This window comes from Natator depressus, chromosome 4 (genome assembly GCF_965152275.1).
Source record: "Natator depressus isolate rNatDep1 chromosome 4, rNatDep2.hap1, whole genome shotgun sequence".
Taxonomy (NCBI): Eukaryota; Metazoa; Chordata; order Testudines; family Cheloniidae; genus Natator; species Natator depressus.
In genome coordinates, this window is record NC_134237.1 from 59384233 (window position 1) to 59408960 (window position 24728).

The 24728-nt window shown below is 39.9% G+C and overlaps 2 protein-coding genes across 14 annotated transcripts in view; both read left to right on the forward strand.

Annotated features, from left to right (window-relative positions):
* TRIM2 (tripartite motif containing 2) overlaps positions 1-13855 on the forward strand; it is a 150883-nt gene extending 137028 nt beyond the window's left edge. For 11 of the 12 annotated variants that reach the window (XM_074951025.1, XM_074951017.1, XM_074951023.1 and 8 more), the window contains 4 exons: positions 1685-1865; positions 3900-3970; positions 7352-7492; positions 9440-13855. In XM_074951025.1, the coding sequence (XP_074807126.1) occupies positions 1685-1865; positions 3900-3970; positions 7352-7492; positions 9440-9592 (546 nt within the window). In that variant the 3' untranslated portion in view covers positions 9593-13855. The remainder of the gene's footprint in view (positions 1-1684; positions 1866-3899; positions 3971-7351; positions 7493-9439) is intronic. The other variant, XM_074951026.1, reaches the window with a different exon arrangement.
* A 7973-nt stretch (positions 13856-21828) lies between these two features.
* MND1 (meiotic nuclear divisions 1) overlaps positions 21829-24728 on the forward strand; it is a 52651-nt gene continuing 49751 nt past the window's right edge. The window contains exon 1 of one of the 2 annotated variants that reach the window (XM_074950036.1): positions 21829-22061. In XM_074950036.1, the coding sequence (XP_074806137.1) occupies positions 22059-22061 (3 nt within the window). In that variant the 5' untranslated portion in view covers positions 21829-22058. The remainder of the gene's footprint in view (positions 22062-24728) is intronic. The other variant, XM_074950035.1, reaches the window with a different exon arrangement.

The following is a 24728-nucleotide window of genomic DNA, read 5'->3' on the forward strand; positions in this document are numbered from 1 at the left end:
CTGTATAGGTTTGTATATGGTACTCATTACTGTAGCAGCTGAGCACCTTCCAGAAGTAAGCAATGCAATTAATATCTGTCACATGTTTGTCCTCCTGACTGGGGTCTCTTTGCTCCCAGAGGACATCTACGGTGGCCCTAACCATATAGATGGAGCCTAGAGTATTTCTGCAGCTCTCCAAGTCACGAGATGGCAAGATCAGTGCAGAAAGCAGCTACAAACCAAAGTTAGAACAGGTGTGCTTCCTTCCATTGGCTAGTGTGGAGTGCAGCATGGAAAGCAGGGGGAAGAAGGGAAAGAGAAAGAAGGATAAAAAAGAATCTAACCTGCTATCTCCTGTCAGTCTCCCCATTATAACACACTAAATAAGAATATATTCTTTAACCCTATTCCAGTATTTTGATCACATTATTTCTTTTTATTTTGAGCACTCTATACCACTTTCTCATCACCTGCAGCCTGTGAGAGTTGATCTATATTGTCTGCACTGGAGGGGAAGCATCCTTCCAGTGTTGCAATATTATTTGCCTTGCAGTTTTTAGTTCTATTGGTATCTCTTTTGTTGTCACAAGACATATTTACTGTGTTTGAAATATTGTTCACTACACGTACGACAGGAACAGATTGTGTATGTAATTCAGTGTTTCCGTGACTTTTATTTGTAATTGTCCCACCAAGATCCCTGTCTCTCTTGCACACTTTATATGTAACCCCACATTTCTAAGCTGTGAGCAGTATAATGTCAGGGAGGCCTAGTACAGTATATTTGAAGCTAGATTGGGCTTTGGCTCCATCAGAATTCCTTCCCTGTGTTAACAGGCACTAAGAAAGACTGCAGCATGCTTCACACTCCATATCCCCAGCCAGCTCTAATGGCCTGGGGATCAAGTCCTGGCCCTGCCCTTCTCTATCCTTTCAGGTAACTGGACTTAGAGCAGGTGCCCAAAAGGTAGAGGTCCTTTGTACCTTCTTCCCACCCCTGCATCTGAACAAGAGTTGGCTAAAGTCTGGCCCACAATGTTTCCTCCCAGCTTTCACCCCTTTCCCCCACCCTGGGAGGGGGACTTGCTGCTTTTACTTACATGCACACACACCCCCTCCCTCCCTCCCTCTACTGGGGAGGGAGGGAGGGACAACAAGCTTGCAAACTCATGTGGGTCTGAGTAGGGAGCTCAGCTTCTGTTGAATCCTGGTCTGGAGCATCAGCTGCTGGATCTGGAGCCCGAACTGTGCTTTGTTCAGAGTTACAAGCATTTCAGTGTTACGGACAACCTCCATTCCTGAGGTGTCTGTAACTCTTAAGGTTCTACTGTATTTGCACTTGATATTGAGCTAAGTGTTTGGCTTCGTATGTGCTTGGCTTCTACAATTGCTGATGCAGTACAGCACACAAATAATTTAGTATATGCAAGGTTAAGTCTGCCTGCTTGAATGCTGATAGCTTTCCATCCTAGAAAGGGCCTATATTTCAGCAACTTTTCTTCTTAAAATGAAAAAAATGTAATGAAAATGTTTGTAATAAATCTTACGGCCACAGTTAAGCTGTCTGGTAAATTTTAGAGGATTAAGTTTCGCTTGCCACACCATGTTCATAAAAAGATTATAAATTACAGGAGTTCCCTGAATTGTACTTGCTTACATATGTCACACAAATTCATTCATTTTTCCTTCTTTTCTCTTGCAGGCAAAAATTGGATCAGGAAAACTTATGGGACCAAAAGGTGTTTCTGTGGATCGTAATGGGCACATCATTGTTGTGGACAACAAAGCATGTTGTGTATTTATCTTCCAGCCAAATGGAAAAATAGTAACCAGGTTTGGTAGCCGAGGAAATGGGGACAAGCAGTTTGCAGGTACACTTGACGGTAATATGTAAATCCCCTTTTCTTGCCTCTTCTGCTCACATTTGCCTGATGTTTGAGCATGTTGAAGACGCTAGATCTGAATTCTTTTTCCTTGTCATTTAAAAAATGGATGGGAAGAAAAGCCAAAGTGTGATCTTCAGCTTTCAGCAGCAGCACCAGGAAAAGGAAGGGTCTTTGTCTGAGACTTTTTTCTTAAACCTGGACGTTGTTCAGAAATTCATTGTGCTAATTTTCTTAGTTGGTGCTACATTCTAGGAACTTCGGTCGTCTTAGTCTTTTTTTCAAAATGAAAATCCATCTTTGAAAGACAGCTCTGAAATATTACTTTTACACCTTGTTAGGTTCACATTTTAATATACTACTCTGCAGTTAGCTTAATCAGTCAGGAAGATTAAAACATTTGTTCTTCACCAATAATTGTAACCAGTTCTTATTAGCTACCCTCTTTGCTTGGTTATGTTTCTGGCTAATGACCTGGGGAAGATAGATCATAATAGGCATTCGATGAATGCCTTGTAATGTCTGCACTCAACTGCTGATAATAACTAATGCTTGTACAGCACTTTACAATCATCAAAGAACCATGCAACTATTAACTAATCCTATGTAGATAAATGAGTAAATTTTTTCCCCTTCTTGACACCTTTGAAAATGGGCATAGAGACTTTAAGTGCAAATTTAGGCATGGACAATCATGTGAGAGGAAATGGCTACGTTAGGAAAATTGCTAGTTACATGTCTAACTGGCCATTTGCACATGCCATTATGTTTGCACATATAATTGTGAAAATTAGGCATGCACTTTTGTGCATACCTGACTTGACTTGTCTAGATCATTTTGCAGGTGTTCGGTGACTTTGGATAATGTCCCCATTGTTAGTCTGGAGCTCTGATAAGTGTGCAGAATGGGAGGAATACTGCCTTAAATTGTACACTGTTCTAATATTGTCAAAATTTACCTTTCTAGTAGAATAAGTAGCTGAATGTGTTTTGGTTTTATTAGATTCCCTATTCTAATAGTGCCTTATGGTACACTTAGAACTGTGCATATTATTCACTGGAGTTTTGGCTCTAGCTCTGCTAAATATTAAGTGTTACTAAAAATTTCTGGATATGCTGTTTTCCTTTCTTTTTAAAACATGTAGGTATGAATTCCTGAGTACAGCTGAACAAGTAATCTCTAACAATTTATTTAATCAATTTACATTCTCTTTCTGCTGGTGGAATACCCATAGCAGATCACAAGTTACTTGAATTCAGTCCTTATTTGAATTTATGCATTGTATATATTTTCACATTTACTTTATGAATTGATCACAAAACTGGAACTTTGTATTGTGTTGACTTGTTGTAATTACTTAAGTAGCATGGCACTGAGATCTTCTAGCCCAAATATTTGTGTGTTTTGGATGTAACAAATTGGTTTCTGCCAAAACTTGCATGCTCAGTTTTGATATATGGAGCTGGGTGAAAAATGCATTTTTTTTCCCTGATAATGTTCACATATTTAAGTGAATTTGCTTTACTTATGATAACATCAGTTTTGTGTTTGTTCTAAAACTTGATGACTCAAACGTTTGTGAAAAGTGAACACAAAGTATATGGGTGATTTCATTTAAAAATGTGTATGAATATTTCAGAACCCTTGCTGCATTCTATCCCTGAACATTAGTGTCCTTAAGTACCAGTGCTGGTTAATGAGTGATTGATTATTATATGGGGTTATAATCTGTGTGTAACTGGGAGGGCATTAGGCATTACTGATAGATAACTATAACAGATGAGTGGATGGATGAGAGAACATATGCCAATTTTAAAAAAATGTATCATCTTACTTGGAAAATGGAATGAAAAGATTCTAAATTTTAAATTGTTGTTCCCTCCCACTTGACTAGTGATTGCTCTGAAGTCAGCCTTAATTTTTTAAAGAATGCAATGGATTTTTGTCATAACTTAAACTATTAAGTAAAAATCCTTACTTTTGAAGTTTAATTCTTTTCTTATTTTATTTATTTTCCCTCTTCTGTATTGCAGGTCCGCATTTTGCAGCTGTAAACAGCAACAATGAAATAATTGTTACAGATTTCCATAACCATTCTGTCAAGGTACTGTCAATTAATGCCACGTTGCTATTCTGGCAGTTCATATTATCTTTCCTCCTAAACTAAAATAAAAATTAAGCCCTGTTGTAATATAATGAAGTTGTTGGTCCAAGGTCTAATTCACAAAGTTGGATAAGAAAGAAGGGCTTCATTAAGGACTGGGAATCCAGAGATTTAACAAGTAATTTCTTAATGTAGGTACAGTTGATTTCTTGGATTGGGGTAATTTTTGATTTTTTTTTCCCAATGAAATAACATTTAAATACAAGTTGTAACTCAGATATTTAAAAAAAAAATCGAATGTGTTTGTTATTTTGCCCTCCTGTCAAATAGTGTCTTATATATTGTATTCTGTTTATTGTTTTGTGAAAGATTTTTTTCCCCTTCCTTTAGGTATTCTCAATATATGTTTCCCTCACTTCTGGATTAAAACTAGTATAACAAAGAATAGTAAAAGGAGACCTCATGTTAAATGTATATCTACATTGTCATAGATACATAGGTTTTAAAATTGGAGGGACTATTTGTGCCCATCTTATCTTAGCCCCTGCATAACACAAACCATAGAATTTCACTCAGTAATTCCTGCATTGAGCAGGATTGGTCACTGGGTTGGTGATGTCTTTTGCAGCCATAAGAAGAGTCCTGCTTCATGACTGGTTGAAAAGTCCTATGACAAGTCATTATGTTTCTGTTGCCTCAGGTCAGTAATATATAGGGCAGGAACGATGGTTACCATTCAGGTAGCATATCAGATAGGTGTATGCTGGTGGGAGGCCACTGAGTTTGGAAGAAGTTATTACTCACCTGCATAATTTTTTTTTTCTGGACTTCAAGCTTCCTCTCCAATTTGGAATGCTAGTTTTTCCCTTCTCTTCCGCAAAAAACATAAACCAAACACACCCCACCACTCCCACACACCCAAAAAGAATGCTGCTATGATTCAAGAAATTCTTAGAGGTGTGCAATTAAATATATTGGTTGAAATCTTGACTCCAGCGAAGTTAATGGAAGTTTTGACATTGACTTTTAATGTGGCTGGGATTTCACTTCCTGTTCTGCTGAATATCAAGATTTAGTTGTCTTGATCAATATTCACATTGTAGAGCTACAAATCTTAACATTTACTTCAAAAATGTTACTGATTATTGTCACATGAATAATAAAATGTACTGTAATTTACTATCTTTAACCTGGTACTAAATCTCTAGCTTTTGAATTGTGACCTTTCATATGGTTTTTTTGGAATTAGAGAGGCAATAGCAACTCATGTGGTTTGGATTACAACAGAAAAAGCAAGAGCACTGCAGGAGCCATAAAGCAGATTAGTTACATGGTTCAGCAGCAGGAGGGCTCTGATTTGATGATTTGATACCTTCACCAGCATGGTTTACTGCAGTAATAGGAGTGACTGCAGAGACCTTCAGAAACTAGGGGCAGTTTACGAGACACGAAAGCCAGTCAAAAGAGAAGTAAGAATTATGGCATCTAATTCGTTAAATATGAATTTAAAATACGCACATTACTGTCTTCCTTATTAGATTGAAGAGTTCCCATTGGGCCCTGATGTGATTCAGTACATCATAATAATTGTTTGTTCTACCTTGGTGGTTTTAAAACTAAATTTGAAAAACTGACCCTTTTTTTATTCTTTTTTTATCTATATAATTGTCAGCATTTTGGAAAGTTCTGTGCATTCTGGTGATATTTAAGTTATTTTCTTCTTAAAAGGTGAGAGGAAAAGCAGAGATCAAATCCCTAAAATTCACCTTCTGCACCTGAAACCCTCCACTAGCATCCCCTCACCCCCAACCACCACTCATCCTCTCAATTATCTCCCCTGTTCTTCACCAGAAATAGATAAACACATATCTCTGCCTCTTTTCCTCTTACCATCAATTGATTTCTCCCCCTCCCTTCCTCCTTCCACTTTTTTTATTATTATTATTTAAACTTCAGGAGCCAGCCTTACATATTAATTCATCTCCACCCCCAATGAATTGTTTTCTCTTTCCTTCTTCCACCTTTCCAGGTCTTCCGCAACAGTATGTTTTCTCTTGCCACCTGTCTAATGAGGCAAGTCTCTTGTCCAACTTTTTTTCTTCCATTCCTCTCCGCCATCTTTTCTGACTACAGATTTATTTATTTATTAGCTCCCCGTACTACTTAAGCATCTCATTTGCAGACGGGCTGGTTTCTTTCTGCACTTAGCTGGTCTGCTTTCTTCCTTGCATTCCCTCACATAGGTTATCGTGATTCCCCAGCCATGAAACAGAGAGCTGGAAAGGTTCTGTCCCTAATCTTGATGTGAGGAGGGGACATGCCTTTGGGTTGAATGAGACTGAAGAGGGATCATTTTTTCATAATTTGCAACTGTCCTGTTTTGTCTGGGACCATGCTGGGAATTTATAGTCCCAGCCAGAGACCCAGGCAGTTGGAAGAGGCCATAGATTTAAAGAAACAGGATGCACATCTTCACAGTGAACAATTTGCTGTGCTACCCATACAGAGGGTGCAGCATGCTTTGTTTCCCGTGGCTAGCCAACTCTGATAGCTGGTATGGATGAAGGCTATGCAAAACAATGTCCCTGCGTCATCCCACTGCTCTCTTGCTTATACTCACTAGTTCCTAGTGTAGGATCCATGTGCCCTCCCCGTGTACAGTCATGGTAGATCAGACCTAAAGGGAGAAGAGGGGGGTATGTCAGCAGATCACAGGATTGGTGTGAGGAGGAAAGGCAAAATCTCTCTTCTCCCATGTATTTCCATATAGGAAAGAAAAGACAGTAGAGGTGGGTTCTGTCTTTAAAGATCAGAAAATGCATGGTTTGGCTCGTATTTGATTCTAGGGAGGGGGTTCTTCTTATTTTAATAAACTAGTTAGTCAAGATGTAGGCTAGTTCAGGTGTTGCCAGTGAATACAACAACTTCATTCTTGGCTGACTTATTTCCCCACTCCTCTACACCAGAATAATGAAATAGTAACGATTTAAGCATCTGAACACAATGAAATGTAGATATAATAAAATACACTGGCTATTTAAAAATCACAGATACACATAAGCATCACTCTGACTGTGCGGCATGTACTCTAGTGCCTTTTGGTAAGGTAAATATAATGCTTCTAAATGAGGGCAAAACTTCCCCAGAAAATAAAATGAGAAACATAATTGCCTACATCCAGGAGTACAAAAAAGACAGGCTTATCAAGTAGGGTAGAGATTCTTGTGTGCTGGTTAATACCCAGTCTTGTACTTACTTACCAAGTTGTTCTCAGGTCATTCCAGTGACAATGAACTGGACAACCAAAACGGCTCAGACTAGCTAGAGTTTAAGTAATCTTTGACCTAATGCCTTTTTTTTTTTTTTTTAAACTTCATGTAGGTATATAACCAGGAAGGAGAATTCATGCTGAAGTTTGGATCTAATGGAGAAGGCAATGGACAGTTTAATGCTCCAACAGGAGTAGCTGTAGATTCTAATGGAAATATTATTGTAGCAGACTGGGGAAACAGTCGAATACAGGTAGACAAAATGTTATATATTTTTTAAGTTATTAGAGCACTTCTGAAAGGTACTGGATTAAGAGTCCTGGACACTGAAGCCCTCTGTTTCCCACAAAACAGGCACAAGTTTTATTATGCCTCAATGCTGACCTACAGGGCCACTTTTAGGACAAACTCCATGCTCTTTCAGTCCTTAGAATCTTTGCTATGACTGCTAATAAGGATGATGGTGGTGTTTGTCCACTTTACAGAATAGGAGTCTTTACCTAAAACAACTCCAGTGTATTTTACATAGGCCACACCACTGACAGCAGTCTGAAGATTTATGGCTCTCTTGAATGAATACCAACCCTACCCCTTTGATTTTTCACACTAATCTTGGTATGCTGTGTACCTCCGAACTGGGACGCAGACCTACTGCAGTGTTCAGGGTAGGGAAAACTGAACAATTAAATTGCTGCATGGTGCAGGGATTGGTGCTCTTTGGGCGGCCAAATAACTTTTTAATATCTCACAAGAAATCCTGGGCTGCCAGATATTCATTTTGCTGAGAAGCACTTCTAGTTCTGCCTGCAGGCCCTAGCTGACAACCTTTCAGCCATTTGCCGAAGCAGGGACTATACTCACTTCCTGATTAAAGCAGCGAAGGAAGGAGTAGAAATCCTCAGCTGGCCTCCATGGGGAGGACAAAAAGAATGAAATGGTGCTTTTGGGGCCCTGAAGGGGCTACAGGGTGAAGATGTGTGTGGCTAGAGACCTTTCCTTTTCCTCCAACAGGACCAGCCCATGTCCCCCAAGATTCTCTTTCTCCTCATAGCCTGGGCCTCTCCTATTATTTTTAATTTGTCTTCTGGGAGAAAGGCACAGTAACTTGTAATCTGTCTCCGTCTAGGCTTTCTTGTGGATTTCTGGCAGACCCATTTCCCTCATCCTGACTCTTCAGTTAGTGACTTGGAAGCCTGCTCCTCCTAATCTGCCTCCTCGGGGATGAGTAGTTTGGTTGCTCCTGCTTTCTGCAACAGCAGACTGAAAACCCTGCTCTGCTTCTGCCACCACGGGTGCAAACTGGCCCATTAACACTAGGGCTGAGATACTCCATAAAGCACTGGACTATACAAATCAGTTGAAGTCAGATGAGAAGTGGTATACAACTATTGCCCATAGAAAGTTTATACAGTACTGTACAGGCAGTAGTAATGTGTAGTCACTGTAACTGAGGGTAGGGGACATACTTAAATAACAGAAAAAAGAAACTGTTCTATTCAGGCACTGAGACAAATCCCCAGTAGCTTTTTATCGTTATCTTTTTATTTTTTTCATCTATTGAGAAAATATTCTGCATTTGTGATGAAAGTTGCACTGTTCTGTTTCAAGTGTGAATCACAGTCCTTTCCCATTAACCACTCTCCCTTGCCAGAGAATATCTAATAAGCAACTAAATATACGTATCAGCTGGAGCTCACTTGATATAAAAAAGAGGAAGATACTTGCAGAAAATACTCCGTGAAGGGCCCTCAACTTTGTAATCTATTCCCTGCTTTTGCTGAACCTGAGGACCTATCTACTAGGATTTGAGAGAAGCGTGATGAAGACTGATACTTTTGGGGGAGGGAGGTGGGTAGTGGCGGTTTGATTTGTCGGAGATAGTCATTTTTGGAATGAGGAAGAGCTGCTGGTTTTATTTTTAATTTGATTATATGTTTATTTTTTGGCAAAGGCACCTACAGCCCTAGATAAGCTTTCTAATTTATTGTAAGTAAAAATAAATATTTTTATACATGAATTTTTATACTTGAGAATAGGAGGTAAAGTTCTTTTTGCATTTACACTGGTATAAATCCAGAGTTCCTGAAATCAGTGGAAATATTACAGATCTACACTCGTCCAGCTGAGAACATAATTTGGCCCATTATTTTTATCCCTATTAATATATATAACATTGCTTATGTGTTTTTTCTCCTTAAAGGTTTTTGATGGAAGCGGATCTTTTTTATCCTACATTAACACATCTGCTGACCCACTTTATGGTCCCCAAGGTCTGGCGCTAACTTCAGATGGCCATGTTGTAGTTGCAGACTCTGGAAATCATTGCTTCAAGGTCTATCGATACTTACAGTAACAATGGGCTCCGGAGCTGCCTGGCCCTTAACAAACGACTGGTCCCAGAGATCCTTAATCAATCTGTGTGGAGGATGTGTACTTTAATTATTTTTTAATGCTGAAGGAGTCTCCAGTGGACTTTTCATGTTGATTTCCAAACTTACCTTGTTTACATAGGATTTGCACTTCTTATGTTCCTCATTGAATTTATTGTAAGAGTTAATAAACAAAACCCTCTTTTGCTGAATTCATTAGGACAATGAAATATTAAACATGTGAACTGCAGCTTGTGGAACAGGAATTTAAGTAGTTGACTAATTTTGCAAATAAAATAAAATGAAAATATCTAAACTATTTGAAGGGGTTTATTTAACCTGTGAAGGGTAGCTCCCGTTCAGAGCGTCCAAATTTGAAAAGTGTCATTGTTATGCATTATTTAACCCAACAGTGAAGACTGAGAGTCTTTTAGATCTCATTATCATGGTAGGTATTGCACATGTAACATTCTTCAGTCTTAGTATCTATAACAAATAGGCTCTTTTAATAAAGATATAAGGCTAAGTCATGCAAAATCCTTCCAGCTCTATTTGCCAGACCTAACACAGCTCAACTTTTAGTACTACACAAATCAGTGCAAATGTCCTACTCTTTGTGAGATTAACGAAGGATTGTTTCATGTGCTTGTTTCCAACCCCTCCTACTGCTCAGTGTGTTGTAAGCTTTTTCTAGAGATCTAAAATTTCTACAGCTTTGGAAAAACTGTACTGTAACGATACATTAGTTACTGCTGACTTTCTGTAGAATGACAGCTCCATTAACACCAAACAAAGTCCTTAGAATCAGGGTCATTATAATGTCATACCCTCATGTATGCAACTCTTCCATACATGTTCTTTGGCATACTTTCTAAAGGCAACTTGATGTATTCATCAACATATCACACAGGACAGAAAGCCACACAGGTACCCCTTTGGAGGACCTACATTGTACAACCAAAGGAACTGTGGTTAACAAATGTTGTATGGTGACAACCCAGGGTTATCAAAGCGATTTAACTCAAGAAAAATACATTACAAATAAGAGTGAATTGAACCAACTTCTGAAGTCCTTAGTCAATGAAATGTTTTCTGAAGACAAAAAAAGGACTGCAGGATTTGTCCCATTATGTATGTTGTGTATGTTTGTTTGACACAGGAATAAAGAAAATAAGTGTCAATGATTTGAGCAAGCCATTTGAGGATGGCAGCACTCTAAAAAGGAGTCTCCCCCCCCCTCCCCTTGCCCAAATCTCTACTATACTTCTGAAACTCCAATTTAATATAACATGCTTACAGTCATATGACTTACTTAAAATAGAGCCAAATTTTGTATTTTCCTGTGTATAATGTGAACCTGCCCATTTTAAGAAGCACTAACTTTGTAAAGAATTGTAAAGTCGAGTCTCAAAATATGTGTTGATACTGTTCAGGAATACAGGGTCATGCCCTCTCTCAACCCTGTGCAGAGAGGCTATGGTTAGTATGGTGCCAATGGCTGAAATAATCTCGGAGTAATTCCTTTTCTTTATTTAGGAATCTTTATTTTTAATTTTTTTTAAAAAGAGGAAAGTGGATGTGGGACCATCTTAAGTATGTCTGTAAAATTGAAGTTTATTTTTGTTAAATTACTTGTATCATCTTGTTTTGAACAGGTTAAATCTGTTGTCTCAGTTCTTTTGAGAAACGTGCTTAACATCAATTTTCTGTAAAGAAGCAGACCTTGAAATTCATGAAGTTCAGTCTATTTTTTTGAATTGTTATATTTCTTGGGGTTTTTTCCCCCTACCCTTGCTTATTTTTTGCACTTAGAGCCCAATCTTGCAAACCCTTGCAGACCAAATTAGTCTCATGATTTTAGTAGGATGATTGGATTGTCTAAAGGCTACAGTGTTGGACTATAAAATGTAGCTGGAAAATTGGTAATAACATTTCTAAATTTTAAAAACCAAGCAAGTATTATCAAGAGGGCAAGGTATTTTGTGTTTGAACTTAGTTTGTCCTAAAATTCTGCAGGGAGGATAGAGTCCCATCCATTATTTCACTATAATTTATCCTCTTAAACTTCTAGATCCTTCTAGAAGGATCCTTCTAGTCAACACTCTGACACACAATCACTCTGTCATTGGAGCACTTGGAAAGCTATTAACATACTATGGAAAAAGAATATTCTATATGTAACATTACAACTGTAGTTATTAACCAAGAAAAGAAGTTCCACATATTTTCTTTGTTAAAGCGTAGAATAAAATTATAAATCTATTCCTGTAGGTTATTTTTAAAGGACGGTATTAATTTAGCTCAAAATTTAGAGTTTTGTAAAAAATATTTTTATTAAGCTTAAGATAAATGGAAGAGTTTTCATGAAAAGAAGGGAAGGGGTGGGAAATCAGTACAGGCCAAATCCTCCATTGACACAGAAATTCTGAGGCCCACAGGGATGAGTCCCTAAATGGTCTCTTGAAAAAGATAAAACACATACTCAAGATGATACCATTTCATGTGTACATACATGTATGTACATTGTTCCTCTAAAGATTTTCAGAAAATAAGATCGTTCCTTTGATCTGATATTAAGGCTTTTATTAATAAGGCTTAATTAATAAGGCTTTAATTAATCTATGTCAATCTGTCACATCTTGATGAAATCTGGAACTCTTACATAATCCATTTATTAACACATTAAGGGGGATGTGGCCTTCTTCTAGATCCTTGTTCATCTTTTCTGTTGAGTTTTCAGAACGTGTGATCAATGCAGCACCCACTGATATTGACCAGTGCTGACAACTGCCCCTAATCTGGATTCTGCTTACACAGCAAATACTTCCCAATTGCAGTTTTAAACTCGGTGATATCAGGCAGTCCCTAATCTGCCTGGAACAAGAACACTGAGAAACACATTGCTTTCACAATGTGCTTTTGAAACTTAGTCAGCTAAAACACTTGCATTAAAGACCCCAAAACCAGCAGCCGTGGTAGAAATTTGGTAATATTTTATGGTGACAAAGTCTTTTCTCTTCCAATTAAGTAACTGCCTGAATTGCACTATTTGGTCTACTGAGTTATTAGCATCTATCAAAGGCTCCAGGTAGAACACACCTCCTGTACTGCCATGTACACCCTAACTGTTCCACTGACTTCAGTGGAATGCTAGGAGATTGGCAACACAGCGGAGGAATGGTGGAGGTAGGAGTTCTATGGAAGTAATGTGAGAAGGTTTTCTGGGAGTTATGTTATCTGCAGTATTTTAGGACAAACTAGCAGACTGTTTATTAATTTTTGAAATGGAAAAAAAGTATCTGTTCAGTTAAATCCTGAACAAACACTAATGCATTTTTTTACATTGATTTCAGTTACATTGCTGAAACTTTAAAGGAAAATGAAAATGGTTTGAGGCAAACATTGTCTAATGGTGTTGGAGACTTGTTAATTAGTAAATGCTGGTATGTTCTGTAAAAGTTACAGGGCTTTCAACTTTATAATTATGTTAATTTTTTTTATAACTAAGGATTTAGTGTTGCCATAATGAAAACTATAAGTGCCCATTAAGTTATGTTAAAAGGTAATGATTTTGTTTATGGATGACAACAAGTTATGAAGTCATGATGTACATTCAGAACTTTCTTGAAGATGAATTTTGAGCAGTGATTATTTGGTCTGTTTGTGGAGATTGTATGAAAGATATTTGTACTTAGAGTAGGATGCTCCTAAATTGGTTATGATGTTTCTGATGAATGTACAGCACTTCAGTTAATGTTTGTGAGCAACACAGCCTTAACCCTGATGCTTTTGCTTTATGACATGGGAATGTTCCATATTTTGCATAGCGTATAGCAATATCCCTGTGCTAGAAAGCTGTATCACTTAATACATTATACCTTTCCAGTCCTAGAAGTGAATATACATTTTTTTAAGTTTTGTACATTCCATTTTTGTAAATCAGTTTCATATGTTTTGTGTATAGAACATATAAAGTCTTGCATTCTCAAACTGATATTGAAATATTCTAGCCATTTATTCTCCCCCCGTCCCCCCCCCTTGGAGGACAAAATACAAACTGTTTGCTTAAGGTCGAGGATGAAAGATGTGCATCAAAAAGTGTTCGTATGTGTGTAGTTTTAGCTTCATGTGTGCTGTGGTATTTTTGATGCTTTAGCCTACAATAAAAACTTAAAATTTAATCCGTCTTTGAAAAATCCATCAAATGCTGTATCTTACCCTGCACAAACATTTCAAATAATAAAAATAAAGCTCATTTCCTCTGTTATTTTCAGAGTTGGACTTATTTGTCAGTGTATCATATTCATTGTTCTCACAGATATCCACACTGCACTGAGAAAGGGGCAATTCTTTCAAAAGGAGAACCTTGTGCCACAGGTCACTAGGCAGGAAAACTGTTTCGTATGTGTTTGGCCCCCTTATCACATACACACAAAGGAACGAGGATTTTTTTTTCCTCTTGCCCTCTGTTTTTGAGTGTTTTTATTGATTAGCAGGAATATGATTAAGAACTGTAGGCTTTCTTCCTTTAAGTCATTGAAAGGTGGTATCTATTCAGCTATGCTACAGTTTTTTAAGACCCATACTACCACTTGTTCTGTATACTCTGTTAACACTGACTCTGTCTACTGCAGCCAACATTTTAGAAAAACAATACAGTATTAGAAAGGCACAGGGTTGGCATAAGGAAGCGGTCCAATGAGACTCCCTCCCTATGCTTACATCTTATTGGCCTGTGTTACCTTTCTCTTTTGATAATATTTGGGATTCCTTCTTAGTCTCTGGTGAAATTGCCCAAAAGCTGAATCCTGTGAAAAGTCAGTTTGGTCCAACAACTCACTTAAAAGTAGCATGGGTTCTTTCGGTGCAGCAGGGATGGCTCTGAGACAGCTGGTTTGCACAGGCTCATGGGGAGTCAGGTCTAGTGCGTTGATAGCAGGACAATCAAAAGTGCAGCACACCTCAAAGGACAGAAGCAGTCACCCTGTTTCTCTTGTCTTTGGCCAGCCCTAAGTAGGCATCCTTTTCCCTTTCTTTACTGCACATCTCAGAATGTGTCAGCAGCCATATTTCAGGGCCTCCAGTTTTTTTTCCTAAGGCAAAATTTACTAGTGTAATAGATCTGTAAGGCTTTGTTCTCATTCATCAAGCCTCACATTAATATATGGCTGTGAAGAACAGCAGAGTGCTGAACTTGCCAGAGCACTCTGTGTTTTGAACTTTAGCGGTACACAATCCATTCTATTTGGCTGCCAGCTAGAACAGGACACAATGAAGCCAAGCAGTGTTGGCCAGAATTTCAGAGATGCTGAGCACTTGCTACTCCTATGGAAGAGGAGGAGAGAGAACATGAAAAGGAAAAGAGGAGAGAACACACAACTGTTGGGGATGGGGGGGGGGTGGTGAGAAGGGAAGAATTTAGTCAAGAATTCTGTTGTGTTTTGAACAGCTCTCCAGTTTCTTTGAACATTCTTATTTAGAAATGCTAGTGCAAAAATTAACACAAGTGCTTAATGAAATATTTGCCTAAATGACAATGTCAGTGTCCTTCAGTATCTTACTTAGCTATTCATTATAATAAATTGTTTAGTGCTAGTACATTATTATTCCATATTAACTATTCCACCTCCATTAGTCCTCTGCAAACATGGGCAACTTTTTCCAATGCTCTGATTGATTAGTCTTTCCATGAAGACCAAATCCCTCCGTACTCCACTAAACTGAATACTTTTTCAATTATATAACTATTTGGTTCATTCGGTGTCTGGAATTTCTCCTTTAGGGGAACTTTACCAAATACTTTATGAAAAAAATCATTAACATACAAAAACTGTTTTTAACAAAGTTGCAAAGCAGAGCACTTAAAAGATAAGAACTGCCAGAATTACGATTATTTATTATTTGTATTACAGTAGCACATAGGAACTCTGGTTGTGGAGTAGGACTCCACCATGTGAGGCAATGTACAAAAAGACTGTCCCTGCCTCAAGGAACTTATCATCAAGATTGCCTGTGCAACCTTAACTCGACTCTTCTGTGACCATGCATTATGATATTTAACTACATGATCACATACTGTACTCTCTTCCACATGACACCTTCCTCATTCAGTGCACAGGATGGATGGCGCTGTATGTGATTATGTAATTAAAGACTGTATCATAACACATACCTTAGTGCATACCTAAATCATAATGCAACCTTAATTCTGGTATTTCCTAACTTTTGAGTGTTTGACTTTGCAATCTTTATGTTCTTTTAATGTAGTTTTTGTATGTAATTTCCTAGGTTTAAAAAAAAAACTGATAAAACGAATTGTCATGTATATTATCCCCCAATGTGGATCATCAGCAAGGTTGGTGCATTTAAATCCACATCGCTTGAGCTAATAGAGTAAATGGGGTAACGTGTGGACCAATCACTACTGAGAAATATAAGACACACTTTGCTAGTGGGTTTCACAGCTAGCCTCTGACAGCAGAAAAAGAATTTCAGGTTCTGGAGGAAAGTGTACTCTAGTAGTTACATATCCTTCTTTCCCCAGCCCCTATCCTTTTCTTCTTCTGGTCCCTAGCATATGCCTGTGCAATCTCTCTCTGCCTCACATTCCCCTATTCCTGCCCCAAAGCCTGACTCTGCACACCCTCTGCATCCAAGTCAAACTGTTCTCCTCTAGGCTGCTTGGGCACCAGCAGAAAGAGGCAGAGAGCATAGGAAAGACAGTCTCCCTGCTCTCAGTTCCTGTGCCTGACACAATAGCAGCTCTCAGCAGCTGGGAAGAGTAATTACAAAGAAAGGTTTCAGAGTAGCAGCCATGTTAGTCTGTATCCATAAAAAGAAAAGGGTATGCATCCGATGAAGTGAGCTATAGCTCACGAAAGCTTATGCTCTAATACATTTGTTAGTCTCTAAGGTGCCACAAGTACTCCTTTTCTTTTTTACAAAGAAAGGGCTGCTAAGTTGGAGACTGGAGCATACTAAAGACCGATAGATAGGGTGACCAGATGTCCTGTTTTTCAAGGGACAGTCCCATTTTTGGGGACTTTTTCTTATATAGGCACCTATTACCCTCCACCCCCTGTCCTGTTTTCACAGTTGCTATTTGGTCACCCTACTGATAGAATCTTCAGACAATCTGCCATCATCTAACAAATCTCTACTGAGCGTAAGTGAACAGATTTTTCAGAGGTTCAGAACTTGGTCAAATTTTGGTGGATTTTGACAGGGACAGATACTAAGTTTCCCCCTCCAAATTTCAAGATCTTGCTCAAAAGCATGAAGGCCCTGGAGTATCTTCATGAAATAGTTGTAAGAATTTAAAGTGGACAAAACAACATTTTTCTCTAATCTTGTTCTAGGAAACAGCTGAACCATTTTTGACTAAACTTAAAAACAAAACAAAAACAAAAAAAATTCAGCCTTGGACATGGAAAATTCCAGCCCAATTAGTTAAAATTTGGGAAAGTTCTAGGCAACTCAAGGCTTATAATGGAAATTGTTAGCTATGCGTTTTGTGAAGGCTGCCGATCAGCTCCCCCTATAATAATGTTACTGTGCATCATTTAACTTGTCTGACAATAATAGTGTAATGATAATAATTGTACACTTAATAGTAGCCTTATCAGCTAATCACATACTTACAGGCTTCAAAAATTCAAATGGGCCTGTCAGCTCCAAAGCTACAGGCTGTTACCTGAAGTGTAAAAGGAGCAGTTGTGCTAACTCAACCAGTTGTGAGAAATGGTAATCACTTGTCTATGTCTGAAGTTCTGTTGTGCATTTTCACTCTGCTTGGATCCACTGCTCCCTACTCAGTGCTCTTCTAATTTAGTTTTAATCTGGCATTGACAAATTGGGATGTGTTAATAGAACTTTTCATTACAAGACAAAACTGATCTAATGATTTGTCCATGAAGGGGCCTATGGCTGCCAGGGCTCAGGCCAGCAAACTTGGTTGGGGATTAAGTAGGTTTACTCCAGAGAAAGTAGCCAGAAAAAGTTTCTAACCCTGCAGCCACGCCACCAAGAATGTGATCTTGTAACATTTCTAAGAGTATTAATGGATTGGGTTGTGACACATGCAGGTGCTTTTTGTGAGCCGATATTGAGCCAATGCACCAGAATAGGGTTAACAGGCTTTGTGATGTTAGATGTTTATTCTGTTAGATCAGTGGTTCTCAAGCAGGGGTATGTATATTCCTGGGAGTATACCGAGGTCTTCCAGAGAGTACATCAACTCATTTAGATATTTGCCTAGTTTTACAACAGGCTGCATAAAAAGCAATAGTGAAATCAGGACTAACTAAAATTTTATACAGACAATGACTTGTTTACATGGTTCTATATACTATATCGGTGGTTTTCAAAGTGTGGGTGAGTTCATTTTAACGGGGTCACCAGGCCAGAGTTAGACTTGCTGGGGCCCAGGGCAGAAAGCCAGGCCACACAGAGCTGAAGCTGAAGCCTGAGTTTTTAAGTGAGGTGAAACTTGGGGTACATAAGACAAATCAGACTCCTCAAAGGGGTACAGTAGACTGGAAAGCTTGAGAATCACTGTGTTAAATGACATAAAACCAAAGTTTGGTACAGTAGTTTAAAGCTCCTATGGCTTTTTCTTGTTGTTGCTATAAGGGGGGTGCTACCCTGGATATCTGAAAGGCTCATGTTCTGGAGTCCCTGCAGGCCAGAACTACTATATGTAATTGGGCAATATGCGGAAGCTTGGTCTGCCACTTTCTACTGTGTGGTTAAATAAAGAACTCAACAGCATGATTTACGGATGTGGCCTCAAGCACAGCTTTAAAGTGGGTGCCCCTTTGACACAACTTACTTCCAATGCCCTCCCTCTTCCCCAATTGCCAATGCCTTCCCTAGTTTAGTCACCCACTGTGCTACTCACACTTGATGCTTAGCACTTTATGGCACCTCTATGAAGCAGCAGCTCCTCATTCCTGCTTCAGCTGCTGTGTTTCCCCTTTGGCTTTAGAGTGGTAAACACAGGAGGAAAGCTACATTTAATTATGGGGTATGAAGTGGGCAGGAATAAGGCTCAGTGGGGATAGTGTAGGCCACTGTGACGAGGAGTGGGGGGGGAGAAACTGTGGGAGGAGGTATGAAGGAAAAATTATTTGTGGGGGATGGCCCAAGGCAAGGCACAGAGACGGAAGGTTGCTGGGTCTTCATAGCGGGGTCGGGGTGGAAGAAGGGTTAACATGTCTCATTGTGGGAACAAGAAAAAAAATAGAAAACCAGACTGATTCTGTTGGAGAGGAAATTCATATTCATTTTCTGCTCCTGGTCTCTCTCATCTGAGCCAGAAGGAACTGGGAGGTTTCAGAGTAACAGCCGTGTTCGTCTGTATTCGCAAAAAGAAAAGGAGGACTTGTGGCACCTTAGAGACTAACCAATTTATTTGAGCATGAGCTTTCGTGAGCTACAGCTCACTTCATCGGATGCATACTGTGGAAATTGCAGAAGACATTATATACACAGACACCATGAAACAATACCTCCTCCCACCCCACTCTCCTGCTGGTAATAGCTTATCTAAAGTGATCATCAGGTTGGGCCATTTCCAGCACAAATCCAGGTTTTCTCACCCTCCGCCCCCCCACAGACAAACTCACTCTCTTGCTGGTAATAGCCCATCAAAAGTGACCACTGTCTTCACAATGTGTATGATAATCAAGGTGGGCCATTTCCTGCAGAAATCCAGGTTCTCTCACCCCCTCACCCCCCTCCAAAAACCACACACACAAACTCACTCTCCTGCTGGTAATAGCCTATCCAAAGTGACCACTCTCCTTACAACCTGCATGAAAATCAAAGTGGGCCATTTCCAGCACAAATCCAGGTTTTCTCACTCCCCCACCCCCATACACACACAAACTCACTCTCCTGCTGGTAATAGCTCATCCGAAGTGACCACTCCCCCTACAATGTGCATGATAATCAAGGTGGGCCATTTCCAGCACAAATCTAGGTTTTCTCACACCCCCGCCCCCCCCCCCCCACACAAACTCTCTCTCCTGCTGGCAATAGCTCATCCAAACTGACCACTCTCCCCACACTGTGCATGACAATCAAGGTGGGCCACTTCCAGCATAAATCCAAGTTTAACCAGAACGTCGGGGGCGGGGAGGAAAAAACAAGGGGACTTTTGATGGGCTATTACCAGCAAGAGAGTGAGTTTGTCTGTGGGGGGGCGGAGGGTGAGAAAACCTGGATTTGTGCTGGAAATGGCCCAACTTGATGATCACTTTAGATAAGCTATTACCAGCAGGAGAGTGGGGTGGGAGGAGGTATTGTTTCATGGTGTCTGTGTATATAATGTCTTCTGCAATTTCCACAGTATGCATCCGATGAAGTGAGCTGTAGCTCACGAAAGCTCATGCTCAAATAAATTGGTTAGTCTCTAAGGTGCCACAAGTCCTCCTTTTCTTTTTAAGGAACTGGGAGTATCTGAAAGTCCTAGGGAGAGCCTCACTATATGTGATAACAACCTGTCAAGGTGCAAACCCTGGGCAAAATAATGAAATGAGATACACAAGAAAAATAAGAGTGCAAGAAACTTTATGTAAGGTTGGATGAATTTCTAGAGCATTAATAATATATTCTATAACCTACATTTCATGTCTCATCAATTTACAGTAAGGAAAAACAAGATTGCCACTGGGCCAATTTGGGTAAAAGATATGGGGTATTACTTGAAGGTTCCAAGGAAGAACCACTATTACACCAGGAAAGGATTGGGGGTAAGTGTATTTTTCAGATTTGTTTTTTAGCTGGGTGGATTTAAAATTTACATAAGAACACAAGAATGGCCATACTGGGTCAAACCAAAGGTCCATCTAGGCCAGCACCCTCTCTTTCAAAAGTGGCCAATGCCAGGTGCCCCAGAGTGAATGAACAGACAGGTAATCATCAAGTGATCCATCCCATCGTCCATTCCCAGCTTTTGGCAAACAGAGGCTAGGGACACCATCCCTGCCCATCCTGGCTAATAACCATTGAATTTATCTAGTTCTTCTTTGAACCCTGTTATAGTCTTGGTCTTCATTACATCCTCTGGCAAGGAGTTCCACACGTTGACTGTGCGTTGTGTGAAAAAATATTTCCTTTTGTTTGTTTTAAGCCTGCTGCCTATTAATTTCATTTGGTGGCCTCTAGTTCTTGTGTTATGAGAAGGAGTAAATAACACTTCCTTATTTACTTTCTCCACACCAGTCATGATTTTATAGACCTCTATTATATCCCCTCTTAGTCATTTCTTTATTTAGAAACTGATATATTGCTAGTTAAAAATAGAAATTATATTTCTATTCAAATGCAGCAACTGGATCTGTTAATAAAATCTTCTCTTCTAAAAGAAATTTTAAAAATGCATATGCTTTTGAGAAATATTAAAAAATTAATCCAGAATCCTGGAATCGGCTGTTCTTTGACGTACAAGGAATCAAACTCCAAAATCCTTAGAACATTTCTCTGTGGGTGGGTCAGCTGGAACATCTAGTTTATCATTATCTTAAATTTGAATTTTGCTTATTAGCTTGAGTTGTATCAGATCAATGGATGTGACTTCAATAAAAAGCTGTTATACAAACGATGAAGTATAAATTGATGCAAACAGAGGGGGTAATTTGGTTGCTTCTGGACAGAATGATCATGTATTTACTGAGGGACACCCTACCCTAAATTCTCTATTACTGACGCACAATCTGTCACTATTGCTCTATTTGCTTTCCACAAGCTACTCTGAGTATAAATTTTTATGAATGATGTATCTGAATATTTGGATGCTAATATTTTAATTGTATTGTTAAATTTATTAACCTTAATTTGGGATATTGCAGATTATGTATATGTTTTATGACTTTTAAACCAAACTTTGTACTTTTGGATCATGTAAGCATTATACCCAGATGTGTAGGCACTCTTCCCTTAACCTGTGTATTAGATAATTTCAGCGTTAGCTTTAATAAAAAGTTTTACTGTAGGCACTTTCGCATGCTTGGTTATGAAAAACAGAGGCAACTTCAGGGAGCTCTGCTTAATTTTTGGAGACCTACAGCGGGAGATCGAGCAGGGAGATGAGTCAGGGAAATGAATTCTGGCAACTTTCACGTGATGTCCATTTTGAATTGGGGTGTGCAAAAAACTGGCTGTGGGGCTGCACGCAGGGGCCCAGGCAGGGGCAGGGAGAGATGAAGAGGCAGGTTCAACAAGGCAGGAAGACGCAGACGGAGCGAAGGGAAGGGGGCCCCGCTCTGGAGGCGCCAGGCGGCGCTGTAAGCTGCGAAAGCGGAGCCACCCCCACCGCCGCTTCCCGCTGCCCTTTGCCTCCTGGCGGCGGCGGCGCGGAAATCAAATTTCGGCGCCTGGCCGGGCCCTCAGCGCCGTCGCTGCCGCCACCCTGGGCCGGACTCCCAGCTCCAGCGGGAAGGAGGCGACATGGTAAGCGGCGTCCGGTCCGGCTCCCCCCGCCCGGGAGCCTCGGGCCCTCGGCGAGAGGCTGCCCAGGCGCCCCTGCGGGAACCGAGCTCCGGGGCCCTCCCCAGAGCCAGCCGCTACGGAGCCTGTCCGAGGCGCTGCTCGGTTTATGGCCTGGGCGCGCAGATGGGGTGACTGGGGGGCCCGTAGCCGCCTGGTCTGTGCTGGGCTTTGCTAGACACGCCCCGCCCCCCCCGATCCTGCTGGGCCCCTCAGCCGTGGCCACCCGGCGCGGCCCCTCTGCAGGTGCCCGGAGTCCGACCCGTGGCCCCACAGCACTGGCCCTGGCCCTGGCCCTGGCCCGGTGTGTTCCGGTCCGTAGGGGCTCCAGGCCAGCTTCTTTAGTCATTTTATGTCGGCTTTAAAAAGGGGGGGTGGGGGTGGTTCAGACAAGAACCAAGTCTCTACAAGTTTACTATATTAGCCAATACCTAAACACCAGGTCTTGTACTGGAGGAGAAAATGCGGACTGCCCCAATTTTGAAGTGAGTTAAATCCTGCATAACCCCATTGATTTCACCCATTAAAAAATGTTGACTTTTAATGGGATTTCATAGGGTGTAATTAACTTGTGGAACTCAATACCACAAAATCTCATTGAGGCCAATAGTTTAACAAGATTTAAAAAAAGGGGGGGGCTCCACATTTATAGGGATAAAGAGTGTCCCTGGTTATATTATGTAGGGCATGAAATAGCCACCACTTTCCAGAGGTTAGGAAGAAACATCCACCATGGGCAGATTATCCCATGATTGTCCATTACTGGGTTTTTTGTACCTGCATTTGGTACCCTCCCCTGCCAAAGACAGGATACTGGAGTAAATGGACTGATTAGTCAGTATGGCAGATCCTTATGTTCCTTTGCTTGGAATTTGGCTCAGAATTCCAAACTTTACTAATGACATCACAAGCTTTCAATGTAGAGTTTAAAATAGGCTTAAAATAATTCAGAGGTCCTGTTAGGGAAGGGGATTTTCTCCATAATGAAACTAGCTGCTGTTTCCTTGGAGTTGCAGCTGGGATTGGGGTTATGACAAAGGAAGTGGTAAAGAGAAACAGTTGGATAGATTGTAGGGAGCAAGAACTGGTTATAGGAGGAGAAAAGAGCAGAGATGTAGGCAGGCTAGAAATGTGGAGAGAACTGAACTTGAATCATGAGAGGATCTTAGAGGCTTTGAGAGTTGAACCTTACAAAGCTGGGTAGGTGCATTATAGTGCTCTTCTATCAACTTTGAATCATCAGATATAGGTTATTGGATGCTGGCCTCATTACCCAATGGGAGGAGTGGACCAGTGATTAGAGAACTAGCCTAGGTCTTGGGAGATTTTAGTTCAGCTCCTTGGTCTGCACAAGACTTCCTCTGTGACCTTGGGCATGTCTCTTAGCTTTTCTGTGCCTCAGTTCCAGCTGTAAAATAGGGATAATAGTATTTCCTTATTTCACAGAGGTTTGTGAAGATAAATATGTTAAAGGTTATGAAGTGTTTTGAGACCTGTTGATGAAAAGTGATAGTGATCTGATAGGTTTTACTGTTAATAATGTGTTCTGGTAAGGCTTTTGTTTCTCTACATATGATTGGTCTCCTTCATGTTGCTTTTCATCTCTCTATTTTCTCTGCCACTTGAGATGAGGTAAAGTTTTCCCAGTAATTTTTCTCATACCATCTTCTATTGAAAATGGATGGTAGTGTTTTTGTATAACAGCTTCGTATAATTACTTTTAATCCTTCTCTGTCTAAAAGGTGAATTCAAGAATTTAAATGTCAGGATTTTTCCCATATAAATTCTAATTTAATTTATGTTTCTGTAGCACTGGTCAATGCAATATTGATTAGCTGCACTCCATATTTTCAATAAAATCTTTTAAAGCTGCATCTGTTTTATGTTTTTCCTCCCTGTTAGTTGCATGTGAACCAAACTAATTTTAGCTGGAGGCCACCACCGTTATAACAGGTCATGTAAAAATAACTTGTACTAGGCCCAGTCTTCTTAGCATATGTGCAGTGTGCCTCAGATGGCACGTGACCAGGATTCATCACTGAATTTGGTCTGCTGGTTGGATCATTAGCTTACCTGGCTTTGGGCTGGGTACTGATGGGGAGTGCAGCATGAACACTGATCCATTAGGCCCAGTGATGAGTAGCATAGCCAAAATTGGAACACAAAAGGGTTTTGTGGGATTTACATGGACAGTTTCCCATACATCCAAGTGTAAACAGAACTTATAGTAGCTTGATTGTGGTTATACTATCCACACAGCCCCATGAACATCAAGAATGACTTCCACGCTTAAGTAAACTTGAGTAAACTTAATAATACTGCATGCTACCAAAACATTATTTAAAATGTCATGTTGTATTTACATATTTTTGTTCCCATCATTGCCGATTACCAAGATATTTGGGGAAAAATAGAACCCTTATTAACTTCTAGTCAATCTGCTGTTCTTATTTATACAGCAGTGCCATATACAAGTGTTTGTAACATCAAAATCTCTTTCATAATAACTAGTTGTGATGTCACCAATATACGTATGTGGCAGAGTTGAATAAATCAGATGGGAAGAGTTTATGTAAAAAAAAAAATACAAAATTTAACAAGGCTTTAGTCAAATAAACTTTATTACGGTGA